Below are 15,366 nucleotides of genomic sequence, written 5' to 3'. Positions count from 1 at the left end.
CAATGAAGACCCAGCGCAGCCAAAAAAACTGAATGAATAAATAATTTTTAAAAATCTGCCTGCACCTGAAAAAAAAGTATTTTTTTTTAAAGCGATATCAGAGATTCAAAATGTGACCTTGGTGGTCGTAAATCTGTATCAGGAGTTTCAATAAAATTATTTTTAAAATTATATTTTATAGAAATAAAATGTTTTATTTTAAAAATTACATTTTACATTTTACTTTAATACGTAATTTAAAATAAGTATAATTCAATTAATACACTGAGCATTATAAGCAGATTCTTATTATTTCACCTATGTCTCTAAAAATTTATACATTCAAGTTGACCACAATTTTATTAAGTGGATGGATTTTAATTGGGAAAATGGGGCCTCACCTTGTATTCAGAAGCACCTTACACTTGGATATATATGGCCACCTCTCTGTGGCCCAGGTCTCCCTGTGAAACTCTAGAGGTAAATAACAAACAGTTCGCTGTTTCTATCCAAATGTCACATAGACACTTTAAACTTGTCCAAAGTTAAACTCACACTGTCTCCCATTACTCCTCTTCCTTGATCCCTTCTCAGTGAATGTCACCACCTTCATTCAGTGGCCCAAGCTGAAATCTGTCATCCATGTCTCCTCTCCCCCACACACCCTTGTGGTTTCTGTCTCTTAAATCTCTCTCTTATCTGTTGCTTCTCTTAATTCCCTCTGCTTTACTCCAGGCCACTGGTATTTCCTTCCCAGACTACTGTTAACAAAAATCTGAACTGGTTTTCTTGGTCTTATCTCTTTTTAACCTGCACTCCATGAAGCAGCCTGAGTAATCTTTCTAAAATGCAAATCTGATGTCAATTCCCACTGCACGGGGAGTCAAGTCCTACCCTCCTTCTTCTATATTCGCCTCAGTTTAGAGACTCCTGGTGCTCCTCTAATTCTTCATCCCTCCTCCCTTCTCCTCCCCCGCCCCCACACACAATTTAGTCAGATTAGATGCACTTACTATGTTTTCCCACACCTCTTATCTTTCCTTACCATAACACTCTTCACACTTCTTTGTTGTAATTGTTTATCTTTCCTGCTAGGCTGGGAACCTTGTCTATCTGGCTCACCATTGCATTCTCCTAACACCTGGAAGGACCTGAGACATAGGCATTGTAGACATTAAAATGAAAGGACCAATAATTTTATTATTCCAGCACATCTGGCAAATAAGAGGTCCTCAATAATAGTTGTTGAATTCATAGTCTGTCGTTGAACTAAAGATATGTGATTAAAGAAATGTGTAAGAAGCAAAATTAATACTATGAAGGCTTTGTCCTTAAGGAGCACATATTCTTCTGAACTGGGTTTAATCAGAGATGGTTCCCTAGAACAGGTGGCTTTTGGAACAGAAAGGAAGAAATAGAAATTCTTACCTAGTGGAGTGTAAAGTGGAAATGTAAAAATGTCAACATCTACGCAGAAGAAAAACCATGTTCTTAAGAGATGGGTAACTCCTAGTTAAAAAGTGCTGTGACTAGGACATGTTCTATACTGGGACCTACTTGTCAGGGAGCTAGCTTTCTTTCCTACCTTGGATACTGGTTTTCAGCCAGGAAATCAGCTGCAGCACCTAATTACTGCCAACAATTAAACACTGAACTATATTGCCTCTCTAAAGTTGAAAAGTAATCCTATAGAGAATAAGATTCTTATTAAGTTTTATATTCATAGGCTTTATTAATTTTTCATTTAATTTTTCTATCGACGTACACTTAAATTTCACAAGAATATTTTCTCTAATTATTTTTGGCCTGTACTTTGATAACTTATACTAACACAATGGCCAGTCTGTTTTCTTTGCTGTAAAAGTCTTTGTGCACTATTCCTTGAACATGGGCCTCACGTTCTAACTTTACTTAGATGAAAAAAAAAGTGTTAATTTCATGAATGGTTTAATATCACTTCATAGGTTAATATAGTTTAAACTACATAAAATATGATGACTAGTTGTTTAAATGCGGATTGAGATATTAGTTGAAAATCTTGTTCGGAGAATGAAAATGATAAGATGCCTAAGAAAATCTTTGCTGAGATGCCTTACTAAAGAAGAGAGAGATTAATTACCCCAAGTGATGATTTTTAAAGGGAACCTCTACAAAGTCATTTACACTGAAACAAGGTGAAGGATCTGAATTCAAGTGTGTCTGGCTTACTTTACAATCTTACTCTTGAATAGTTACAAAATTTGTAACTTTTAATCTGGGGCTCCATTTATTAGTAATTAGAGTGGGTTTTGTTAAAACTGTGATTTAAGCACATGCCAGCAATACACAATTCAGTCACCCTATTTTACACAAAGTGCTTTAAAGTTTTGATTTAACCCCGATACACACAGTGGACTGATCAATTAACTAGACAGTTCACAAAGGTCAGACATGAAAATCAATCTGATTAGTTACAAATCATATATTTTTCGAACTTGGGAGATAAATGCAAATTTCGTTTTAGAACCCACATCACGCATTTTATACTTACAACGAAAATTTCCCAGACTTAGAAATAATGTGAATATTAACATTTGCCAGGCAATTTATAGTTTCCAAAGAGCTTTCTCATTAATTATCTCAGAAAACTGAATCATGATGTGATTATTAAAGGTTAATTAAGCAAATAGTTGGGAAGTAATTGGGAAGTAATGTATTTCTAATTTAACAGGTCAATCAGGAGTATTTAGGAAATATTTTTGCTGGTTAACAAGTCTAACCAAAACAAAAAGATATTTAGATTGTTTCCCTAGTGGAAAACAATAAGCCTGTGTTTGCTCTTTTAAGAGTCAATTGTTTCGAAGGGTTTCTGATTCCACTGTTTTGATGATTTGAGAGGTTTTACGAGGATTCTGAGCTTATCCCTCCCAATGTTACCACAAACCTTACACTGCTTTCTGTCACTTCAGAATAAAAGTAAATAACTGAAGAAAGTAATTACGAGATGGCACAGAGGGCTACGGAAGTCAGAGAACTAGCCATCTACTTGTGGAAAGCAACACATTTTGATTACTGAGTATACAGTATACAGAATAATTGTTAACTCATATTAACAATCAAACATGACTCTCCAAGTGCATAACCACACAACATGGTTTTTTCTCAAGATATTTTCCATGGGTGCAACCTGTACGATTTTCGGTATTCTCAGCAGCCGTGTAAGGACAAACTGCTTTCTCCTAAGTTTGGGTGGCCTGGTTCTACCTCACGATTACTAAGTGGTTTACAATCACAACCTCCAGCTCCCGGTTCACCAGCGAAGAGATGTGATTTCCTGGTACGAAAACGCGAGGTGGCCCGCAAACGCAGAGGTAAAAGGTCTCAGTTACAGCCCGCGGATCGGCCCAAAGCGGGTCATGGGGTTCCGCCCAGGCCCCCGCACCGGCTGGTGGAGCGGACACCGGCACCTTTGTTTGCGCTCCGCTTCCCTGGACCCCGACCGAGAGCCGCGGGTGGGGGCGCGGGCCCCGCGGACCTGGCACTGTCCCGGGGAAGCTCGCGGCGAGGGCGGCCCGGCCGGGAAGCTGGAGGTCAGCGGCGGCGCGGTGGGCCCCCTCCCACGGGAGCCGCGCCAGGTCCCAGCAAGAGCCGGGCGGGATCGCTATTGTTTTTGGCTGGCACATAAATCCCCGCGCCGACCCTCTGCGCACCCAGGTTTCCTCCCGCAGGCCATTTGGTTTCCTCTGAGGCCCTATATAGAGGCCCCGGGCCCAGGCTGAAAGAGGTGCGCACCCGCTCCGGCCTCCCGGACAAGCCCGGGCTCGGAGCGCCTCTCATCCTCTGGTCTCCGCAGCCAGAGGCGTCTGGGGAGGTGAGGCGGGCGGCGAGGAGAGAAGGGGTGTGTTTCTCCCGGGTGCGAGGAGGCCAAGAGGAGGAGGAGGAGGAGGATCCGCTTCTCCGGGGTTTCCCTGACGCCAGCAGCAGCTCTCGGCGCGCGCTCCCCGCGCCCGTCCGCGGCTCCGGGGAGAAGGGGGAGGGGAATGGGTCCGTTGCCGCGGCCGTGAGGCGGCAGCCGGGATTGCAGCGGGGGCGGGCCGCGCGCGGAGCCGAGAGGGTACGGGCGAGGGAGACGCGCGCTTGCGCGTGCGCGGGGGTGCGCGCCCGGGGTCCCCCGCCCCCCACCCCTGCAGCCCGCGGTCTCCGCCCCCTCGCGCTGGTGTGTGTGGAGCCGGAGTCGGCGGCGGGTGGCGGCGCCTGGAACCTAGAGACGGACCCAGCCCCCCCGCCCCCCAGCCCCGGAATGTACTGACTCCCCCCTCTCCGCTCTCCTCCCCTCTCCGCCTCCCTGCAGGAGGGAGGCGCCCCCGAGTCTCCCCTCCCGCGAGAGGGGCCGCGCGGGCCGGGCCGGGTCGGGCTGGAGCAGCGGCGGCGGCCGCCGCGGGAGCCAAGCCTGCAGCGAGGGACCGGCTGAGGCGCGCGGGAGGGAAGGAGGCGAGGGCTCCGCGGTGCTGCCGCCGCCGCTGCCGCTTGCCGGGAAGAGATGGCGGCGGAGCCGGGAGCCTGGCGACTCCTCAGCACTTCCTTCTGGCTCTGCTGCCTGCTGCTGCTCGGGCGCCGGGCGCCAGGCGTCGCGGCCGCCAGGAGCGGCTCCCCGCCGCAGTCCTCAGGTAAGCGGCGGCCGCGGGGCGCCGACCCGGGAGGCTCGGGGTGGGGGCGGGGGCGCGGTACCGGCACCGGCGGCGGCTGCGGTGTTTTTGTTTAGGATCCGGGAGGAAACGTGCAGGAACTTCTCTGTCTCGTCTTGGGTTGCGGAGGAGAAAGGGGATCGCGCAGGGTGGAGAGTGAAGTGGGCAGGCTGGGGCGCCGCCAGGAGAGAGGCGGCGGTGGGGGCGCATCGGGGGCTCCTGGGTCTAGTTGTGCGCTTTGTACCCGGAGGCAGGTTCACCCCTCGCCTCCCTCCCCTCCCCCAAGGCTCATCCCACTTGTAAGAGTGGGACATTCTTGTGCTCACACAAGCACCAGTAGAGGCCACTACACACCTCATTAAATAAACAATCGTATGGCCAATTCATTAATTTCAGGAAAGGGGGGGCCTGAACTCTGCATTCCCTGGCCAGGGATTTCCCAGCTGAAGTCCCAGGGAAGCGCTGGTTGATCTCCAGGGACTCCTCGTGCGGGATTTGTAGCCCCGAGGCAGCGGAAGAGCGAGGGTGTCCGAGGGACACGACTGACCCTCCGTAACTGGTGGTGTTGACTTAACGATGAGAGCGCCTTGGAGAACAGCTCCAAGTGATTATATCTGTTAGTGTTTCCGTTATGAAAATACCTCGTCTTTCCTGGGGATTACAACAATATTTATAGCCTGTTATCGGGCTGTTAACCTAGGGAATTGTCTAAGTATCGGATGTTAAGTACTTGCACGTTGTTTTCAAGTGGCAATATTTAAATATATTTATCCACAAAAGCTATTTTCAGGCTTTGTAGATCATAGATTATTGAAATCACCTGCATTCCTATTTATTTAAGGGGACCAATGAACAAAACGCCAAACCTGCCCGTAAGGACCTTACTGTATAATTGAGGAGCGGGACACACTCACCAGAAGGGCAAATTAGCATGCATGTAATCTGTTTCAATTGTTTGACCAAGGCGGTGTATCATAAAACGACAACTTTCACCTAGTTGCATGAGATCTGAAATTTTTATATTTGAAAGTCATTTTATCAGGCACAGTGGCAGCTTCTATTCAACTAAACTATTATTTTTCCCTGGTTTATATTTAAAATCACACTGCAATGTAACTTGCCTGATAAAAGCTTTCTTTTTTGATTTCCTCAGAGTATATGTAGCACATAGGTTTCACCAGTGTTAAAAAGTTTTAAACCCAAAGTACTATCAAATCAGCTACATAAACAATAGGTTTTTAGTACCAAGCTTACACTTGTACATTCAACCTGGAATACACATGTTGGTCCTGAAATGTAAGTACCTGATCCACGCCTTTCTATTCTTGTGGATAAGCAAGAAAAATATAGCTATCATAGAAGACTTATTTAATTTTACATGTAAAATTTTATATATAGTTCATCATGTTTGTGGTAGGTAATTGGTGGAGTTTCTGTTTAAAATTTTGTCAGTAATTTTGTAAGTAAAGTGCTAGTAATTTTAGATTAATAAAAACAAGAAGTCTCTTAGGAAGTCATGGCAACTATTTCACCATTAATTCATTTGATGGACTTTTATTTTGTGCTGTTAAGAGGTGAGAAGTATGACTGAAACGTGCACTTTGCCTTCATGGGGTTTGCAGTCCTGTGTAGGAAAGACAGCCATTTAAATACTAATTATATAGTAATTAAGTTGTTCTGATAAGCACTACTGAGAAGACTAGGTTTTGAGAAAGCTTAGACTGCAGGGACCTAACCTAGACTGGATGTCAGCAGTGAGATCTGAGTAGGAGCAGAGGTGGGGAGATGCACAGATAATTAGTGGGATAGTTGGGTCTAAAGCGTGAATCTTCTGATTCTCTGCAGAATGCTTTCCACAATCCATCCAGCATCACTGCAAAAGGAAAAGGAGTAACTGCAGCTAGGAAGGGTTGGTCAGTTCAGTCGCAGGCTGCAAAGACATTAAGGGAATTGAAAAGGGAGTCAGCAGTGACTGAACAAGCTGTTTCAGTAAATCATGTCTTTTGTCAGTGGCTCAAATTTTTTATTTCCGTTAAGGGGTAGACTCAGACACCTTTCTGTAGGGGACTATAGCAAATAGGTGGTGGGATATGGAGATACTTGATAGTAAAAGAACAATAGAGTGTGGGGCTGCAGGATAAATGGGGTGTTTTTCCAACATTGGGTAGACAAGAGGTGGTAGAGGAAAGAGGGGAGGACTGGGGAGAGAAAATGGTCAGCAGTGGAAGAGGGTTGGAAGTGATTCGGTACACGGTCTTCGGGAAGGAAGGAGAAGCAGATTACTGAAAAGATGTGCAGGGACCAAGAGAAAGAGGACAGGACAGAGCTGCCTGTGCAGTGCGCGTCTTCTCTGATTAGAGTAATGAGGAATGGTGCACAGGTGGAATTAGGGTGCCAGGATGGAGACTGGTCGGAAAACAACGTGAGAGCTCATTTGAAATCTGAAGTTCCAGTTTCAAGAGACTCGATCAGCTGTCTGCACTTTCAGTGGCAACTTTTTGTATCCCAAGAGCAGAATTAGTGAGAAGTTTTAATCCAGTATTGATTACTTCTGAGTTACATGAAACGTAGAAATTGTTTTTTTTAAGCTTTTATTAAAATAATCAAATATTCAATTTTCTGATCAAATTGCAGAAGAATATTTGATAAAATGTCATAATGATGCTGAGGCTAGCCTTGACCTAGACTTCAGAGGTGTACTATAGAGACCATGTAGCTATACTTCTCATTTAAGGAAAGACTCCTCTTGTTAACGTCCTGCGTAGGTGACTGTCAGCCTGAGTCATTAATTTGGTGATGTGATTCATTACCTCACAAGGTAGTCTGTTGCCGTTTCAAATAACTTCTGTTAGTTATTTAAACTAACAGAGCATAAACTTTGTTTTATGCAGTACATTTAACTTTAATTTTCACCCTCCCCACCCTTCTTGAATTTTTTTCTCTTCTGTTGCCATTTTTTCGGTGTCACCCTATCTCTTGATTCATCTGGTACTCCTGTAATCAGTTCTTCGTTTGTTTTCAGGTTTTTCTTTCATCTTCTCATTACATATTGGTGTCTAAGTTCGATCTTATTCTGTACATTTTACTTGTCTTCAGTTGCTGATTTAAGCTAATGACTCTCCTGGTCCCCTCTTCATGTATCACTCTCTAGCTTCACTGAAGAGGTACCGTACGTTACACAAGACCAAAGGTAAACTTATCTTTGCTCCTCTTCTCTCATCCCCTCTCCCCAGACAGTAACAACCCAATTTCTGGTCTGGGACTCTTACACTGATTGATTGATTACATGGACTTGTCTTCCTTTGTTACCTGCCTTGGACATCACTGTTCATTACTCAACGAAGTTGAGATTTAGAAGTCACCCTGGACTCTTGCCGCTCCCTCTTTCCCCTAGCCAGTCTGTGTGTGCGTTCTCAGTCGTATCTGACTCTTTGCCAGCCCATGGACTGTGGCCTGCCAGGCTCCTCTGTCTATGGAATTCTCCAGGCAAGATGGGTTGCTGGAATGGGTTGCCATTTCCTCCTACAGGGGATCTTCCCAACCCAGGGACTGAACACTAGTCTCCTGTGTCTCTTGCATTGGCAGGCGGATTCTTTACCACTGTGCCCCTGGGAAGCAACCCCAACTATAGCCAATAGTTCTTGATTTTTACCTCCTAAATATTTCTTGAATCATCACCACCTCACCGAGAGTAACAACAGTGGCTCTGTAATTAATCTCTTTATCTCCACAGTTAGCCTCTAGAAATCTGTCGTCCTGCCCAAATGAGCTTTCTTATATGGTTTTCTGAGCATGCCACTCTGCTACTTATAATCTCATAGTAGTGTTCCATAGCTTGCATGTTAAAGTATAAACTTCTTGGCATGGAAATGGTGAGGCATTTGTGACTTTTACCACAGGCTCCCGCACTCCCAGTTTAAAGCCTCATTTCTTCTAACGTGTACCTGGTGGTCCACCTCTCCAGGTTAACTTCAGGTCTCCAGGCCTTTGTTCATGCTGTTCTTTCTTCCTGGTAATGCCACTTCCCATCTTATCTACTTTTGAAACTCATACTCATTTGTTCAGTGAATTTTTCTCTACTCTCCTGTACCCCCAAAGAGACTTAGAGTCACTTTCTGTGTCCCCATAGCTCTTTGAGTCCTTTTCATGTAGTGTTACTTATTTCTTATCTTCTCTACTAGTCTGAACCTCTTGAGGGTTTGGATTTTCTTACCTGGTATAAAACAAGCATCTGGCACAGAATTGATTACCATTAATTGTTTATTTATTGAATACTGAATCTCTTTTATTTTTAACTCCTGGGCCTTATAGCACAAATCTGATTCCTTTCTTTGATGGTCCTTCATATGTCTGATGACAAAAATTTTGTGTGTGGGTATGTGTTGCTTTCTCTTTCTTCTTTCTAAATTAATCATCCTAATTCCTTCAGCCACTCTTCATATTACTTAGTTTTTCACCTTTTGTGAGTTTGGTCATCTTTTTCTGGATATGCTGCAGTTTTAGTGTTTAGTAGTTTACTCATCTTTGGAAAGATCAGTGATCATACTAATTGATCTGTAAACAGAAGCTAATGCCCTGCTTTGCCTGCATAATAGAATGAAGGATAAGAGGGTTTGTAGATTTGCAGGGTGAGTGCTCAAAGGAGATTAGAAATGTGACTGCTTTTAGTAAACCATATGAAAATTAATATGTGAATGGTGAAAAAAGACTTACCATATAGAGGCTGAGAATTTGAACATGACTCATCTGTTGGGGGCTATAGGCAGGCAAGAATAATACCTTGCTTATCTGAGTTGTCAGAAGAATACGGTGTCTTGATAAAATTGCCGATAAACTGCTAAGTACAGTGTCTGTGTAGAAAGAATGGTTTTAATGCTTTTTATGAACTTAAAAACGTAGTATAATTCTATTAAATTTTTTGAAAGTGTAGTTTTTTTCCAGCATTGATAATTGTTGGTTTCTTTATTACTTCTTGCTAATATAAAATATAGGGATAATATTAATCTCATTATGTGGAAGCTCTGTTTATCTATTTAGTAGTCTTTCTTGCCAGACCCTTCATTTTTTTTTTTACTGACTTGTGTGTGATTGGGAGATGTTTACCAGGCAATTGGTGGTGTTTTGACTTCTGGGTAAAATTACATCAACAATAAGAAAGTAGTCAGGGGAAATGACTATAGTTAAGATCTTATCGATCAGAGAGCTAATGAGGTGAGAAAAAAATCTTATGTTTATGACTTTTTCAAAATTGACTTTTATCATGGGACACAAGCAGTGAAACATGATATTAAAATATAGCCCCAATTTTGGGATTTGTTCAGAATCAAATGAGTTTTTTGACTGAAAATTTTTGGAAATAGAGACAAAACATTTCATATAGACCCCCTGGTATAATTTTGGTATTTTTCTTTCTAGTCACTGTCTATATGGCACATAATTTTTATGTTGTAATAGTGGTATATGTACAACCTTTTATGTACATTATGCCATTTTTCTTTGTTGCCACACTATCTTTAAATCAATTAAAAATTTTAAAAATGCTTAAATACATGTTTGTTTGAAGGAAAAGAAAAAGTACCTAAAGTAAATCTTCCACCAACAAATTCCTTTTTGTAACCCATAAATAACCACTTCTAATACTTTTCCTTCTGTATTTATATATGTGTATGGTTTTATTTTTTACACATAAGCAAGATCATGCTGCTGCTGCTGCTGCTGAGTCACTTCAGTCGTGTCCAACTCTGTGCGACCCTATAGACGGCAGCCCACCAAGCTCCCCCGTCCCTGGGATTCTCCAGGCAAGAACACTGGAGTGGGTTGCCATTTCCTTCTCCAATGCATGAAAGTGAAAAGTGAAAGTGAAGTCGCTCAGTCGTGTCCGACTCCTAGCGACCCCATGGACTGCAGCCCACCAGGCCCCTCTGTCCATGGGATTTTCCAGGCAAGAGTACTGGAGTGGGGTGCCATTGCCCACTCCAGTACATGCTACTTACTGTTTTTCAATTTGTTTTTGGTTAACAGTGTGTTGGCAATCTTTTCATGCCACTACCTACAGATTTTCCTATAATATTTAAAATGTCTGTATAATATTCCAGTGAATCAGTTCAATATTAATAGTGGCCAATAAAAGTACTATTTATTGAGTACTCACTGAGCTATAAGTGCTGTGCCGTGCTCTAATACATGTGTTAAATCCAGTATACAACCCGGTGAGGAAGATTGTAATATCTCCCCATTCTATAGTTGAGGTAACTGAGTCTGAAATATTAAGTGAATTGTCATAGGACTCACAGCTGTCATGTGGAAAAGTTGGCATTCAGATCCAGTTCTTTACAGGTCCAAAGACTGATCAGTATACTGATCTTTAGTATACTGCATAGTGCTGCTAATGATTATTCTCCTTTTATGGATGTTGATGTTGTTTTCAATATTTTGCTCTAATAGAAAATGCTGTAATGAACATACAGTCTTTCTCTCTATATTTTGGATTCCCTCATATGGGATTATTGGTGAAAAGGTAATTTTTGTGTGTATGTGGGAATCAGGGTTCCATTACTTTTGAAAGAGTAATGAGATCATTAAGAATAATATCATTGACCTGTACTTTTATGATTCTTCAAGACATTTTCATCTTTAATTGTGAACTTAAGGCCAATATTTTAAAATGCAGGTCCCATAGCTTCTCTGTTTCGACTCAAAACTGAAGAGATTAATTAATTACTTAATTAATAAGTAATTTCAAAGGTCACTTCTATCTCCAAGTTTCTATAACTCTGAAGTCTATAAAACTAAGTGGTAGGTTTACCTCAGCTAAATGATTTCTATTCTGTTCATGTGTTTGAGCACTGATCAGTTCTGTTCTTTGATTCAAGAATTACCTTTTGTCATTCTTGAAAGCCCAAGTTACTGTACATCTTTTTTTCCCCCTAATGTGAAGTTGGATATGATTGGGAGAATCTTTTAAGTTGCCTGTTAATGGTCATATATGATTTTACTTCATGTGTGTAAAGATAACTTTAGGGCTGATTTCAAGAAATAAAGTTTCAATGTTAAGCAATTGTAACATGTTTTAAGTTGCAGTATTACTTGAAATATTAGATAATTTTAGGCTTATAAGGGATGTAAACTAAACTGGCAAGGTTACTGATGTAGCTGAAAGGAGCAGATTTTGATTCTCCCTTTGACTTGCTTTTGTAAAGAAAGGGGAGAGAGAGAGGTAGTGGTTTTTATGTCTTATTTCACTAAAATCAGTACTTGGGTTCTTTTTAAGGAGTTACCAGTTGGACAGTTGGAGATGCACATTGTGTCTTTGCTTTTCCTATTAAAAAGAATCATGAGAAACAACCTCTTTTTTTGAAAAAAACATTTTATTGAAGTATAGTTGATTTACAATGCTGTTATTAAAAAGTGATTCATTTATATATATATACTTTTTCATATTCTTTTCCATTATAGTTTATTATAGGATATTGAATACAAATCCCTGTGCTATAGAGTAGGACCTGTTCATCCATTTCATGTATGATATGATAAGTCACTTCAGTCGTGCCCGACTCTGTGTGACCCCATAGACGTCCCTGGGATTCTCGTCCCTGGGATTCTCTAGGCAAGAATACTGGAATCGGTTGCCATTTCCTTCTCCAGTGCATGCGTGCTAAGTCGCTTCAGTCATGTCCGACTCTGTGCGACCCTATGGACAGCAGCCCACCAGACTCCTCTGTCCACGGGATTCTCCGGGCAAGAATACTGGAGTGGGTTGCCATTTCCTATGTATAGTAGCTTGTTAATCCCCAACTCCTAATTTATCCTTCCCCATCCCCTTACCCCTTTGATAACAACCATAGTTTGTTTTCTATGTCTGTCAGTCTGTTTCTGTTTTGTAAATAGTTTCATTTGTGTCATATTTAAATTCTGCATGTAAGTGACGTATATGCTATTTGTCTTTCTGATTGACTACACTTAGTATGATAATCTCTAGGTCCATTCATGTTGTTGCTGCTGCTAAGTCGCTTCAGTCGTACCGACTCTGTGCGAGCCCATAGACGGCAGCCCATCAGGCTCCGCCGTCCCTGGGGTTCTCCAGGCAAGAACACTGAAGTGGGCTGCCATTTCCTTCTCCAATGCATGAAAGTGAAAAGTGAAAGTGAAGTCGCTCAGTCATGTCTGACTCAGCGACCCCATGGACTGCAGCCTACCAGGCTCCTCCGTCCATGGGATTTTCCAGGCAAGAGTACTGGAGCGGGTTGCCATTGCCTTCTCCACCTGTTGTTGCAAATGACATTAAAAAATAACTTCCTTTAAACTCGTTTTATGGCAGGAATTTTTCAATTTAATTTTGTAGTCAGTTGGATAGTTGTTGTATAGCCAAAACTAAAAATCGAGGTAGTTTTGACTAGTTGCAAACATGTTATCTTGGAGGTATAATTATGCCAAAGCCATGCACTGTAGAGTTACTAAGATTCATTGGACATGTTTTCTGTCCTTAGGAAACCTTGGTCTAATAGCAGAGATAATAACTTAATTTGGAGAGAGAAGGTATAATTACTGCTGTAGGTGGAAAAACAAATTCTGGAATTATTGTGTTACTATTAATCAAAATAATACTACTGCTTTTCTCATAGTTTTGGTTCTGTGTGTTTAGAGTAGTCCCAACTTAGTTTTAACAAGTCAGTAGACTAGAACTCTCAAAGGGAGTTATTTTTCATGTCCTCTGGGTGAAATGATTACTGGAATGTTTGAATACATGAGAATGCTAATAACGGAACCATCTAGGGGTACAGCTACTTCCATGTCTTCGGGAAATCCGGAGATTGATCGTACAGGTTTTCAGGATTTATTTATTACTGGTCAGTAATAGCCAATAAAGCTTACAGAGGAGCCCTAAGCAGAGTGAATTTTTAAAATGATAACCGCATGGAAGCTGAATACAGAATATTTGTTTTTCAGCTGCAAAGTGAGTGAGTAAAAAAATTACCAAGATACATCTTTATGTTAAGGTCTAATTAAGATGATAACACTATCTTATACAAATTCAGGGAATACAATAACAAATTACAAGTTTTATTCATAATTTTTTATTTGTAGCATGACTTTTCATGTAAAAACTAAAATTTGAGGATCTTTTTGGTTAATTCTTGAAAGCTTTTGGTTTGAAGGATGTTGTTAGTTGTTTCAAAGTTACACAGTGTTGTATATCCAGGAGATTGTGTGTATTGTGGTGATTAGTGAAGTGAAAGTGAAAGTCGCTCAGTCGTGTCTGACTCTAGGCCAGAATACTGGAATGGGTAGCCTTTCCCTTCTCCAGGAGATCTTCCCAACCCAGGGATTGAACCCAGGTCTCCCGTACTGCAGGTGGATTGTTTACCAGCTGAGCCTCAAGGGAAACCCCCTTTATTAATAACACCCCAACTACACAGAAGTCAACTGTCTTGAACCCTCACTTCCAAAACACAGCTGAAGACTAGAGGATAAAAGAAATAATCAAAATCTATATATCAAAGTAAATAAGTTTCTCAGAGTCCCTGAAGTCTTTGTTTAGAGCCTGTTTATCTTTAATTCACATGTAGTTCTAACAAACTATGTTATCTGATTTCTGAGTCCATGGTTGATCAGAACTGGTTGGAAGACTTATTTTGGAAACGACCTTTAACAACAGCAATTGGTCACCTTTGTAACGAAGAAGATGTAAAATAAGTATAAGAACACAAAGATCTTCTTTTAAACAGAAGCGGTTGTCTCAGCCAGATTGAGGAGTTTCTTTTCCTTTCCATCACTGCTAATGGATATTTCCTGCCCTTGGCCATTTCTTTTGCCCCTCGTTCTATAGATACAGTCACTGTCTGGGAAGAAATATCTTCCCTCAGAAATCTCTGGAGTCCCATCTCATTTCAGAGTATTAGCATGAGTCCAGGTCGGCTCTGGAGGTGGGAGAAAAGGAAATGTGAATAGACAGGGAGGTGAGGTGACAGGGCAGGGTTCCTTCTCTGCTGGTCCCTGCCCCTCAAGCCGTAGAATTTCTCTATTAGCAACATTTTAAACCCTGGTGGCTCAAATATTCATATGAATTTAAATTTGGGGAGTGACATTAATTGTTGATTTGATTTTAAGAAAATAAAAAATATTTTAAAAATTTCAAACAATATGTAACATACAGTGAGATCATACATTTCAACCCACTCCCCAGAGATAATCACTTTTAATAGTTATGGACTTTCTGTTTTATGTATACAATAAATCTTTAAAATATATAATATATACATATACAAGTGGGATTGTGCTGTGCATTCTGTTTTCCAGCTTGTTTTGGGACATCTTTCCATTGTGAGTACATATAATTTATCACAGCTATTTTGATAGTCACATGGTATTTTATAGATATATCATAATTTATTTAACCAATTCCATTTAATGTTCTCAAATTATTTATTGCAGTCATATGCAGGGAACCCACTTTAACAAATGTCTTTGTGCACATGTCTGAATATACTATAGAACAAGTTTGTAAATGTTGGAATTGTAGGATAAAACTGCGTGTGTTAAAATTTTTGCTAGTTATTTCCAAGTTTTTCAAAACGCTGATTTTTCTCTATCAACAGCCTGTTTATCCACGCACTTGCCAAAATAATATTTTCAGACCTCAGGCTGTGTCAGTCTGATAGATGAATAAAGTATATTTCTTTAAATTTTATAGTTTAAAATGATTAATGGAGTTGAGCATCTTTCA

At 41.3% G+C, this 15,366-nt stretch overlaps 1 protein-coding gene across 12 annotated transcripts in view; it reads left to right on the top strand.

The window, feature by feature from the left end:
* Positions 1-3,478: 3,478 nt before the first annotated feature.
* The window catches only part of NEO1 (neogenin 1), a 238,134-nt gene continuing 226,246 nt past the window's right edge, over positions 3,479-15,366 (top strand). For 8 of the 12 annotated variants that reach the window (XM_086322611.1, XM_086322617.1, XM_086322614.1 and 5 more), the window contains exon 1: positions 4,170-4,625. In XM_086322611.1, coding sequence (XP_086178737.1) covers positions 4,499-4,625 — 127 coding nt within the window. In that variant the 5' untranslated portion in view covers positions 4,170-4,498. Of the gene's footprint in view, positions 3,830-4,165; positions 4,626-15,366 lie in introns of those variants that run through there. The other 4 variants (XM_086322618.1, XM_086322616.1, XM_086322612.1 and 1 more) reach the window with 2 other exon arrangements.

Source organism: Bos grunniens, chromosome 10 (assembly GCF_055505025.1).
Source record: "Bos grunniens cultivar Pamir isolate PY7600 chromosome 10, Bosgru_T2T1.0, whole genome shotgun sequence".
Classification (NCBI taxonomy): domain Eukaryota; kingdom Metazoa; phylum Chordata; class Mammalia; order Artiodactyla; family Bovidae; genus Bos; species Bos grunniens.
Note: the sequence above shows the minus strand (reverse complement) of the source record. Positions and strands in the feature narration are given on the sequence as shown.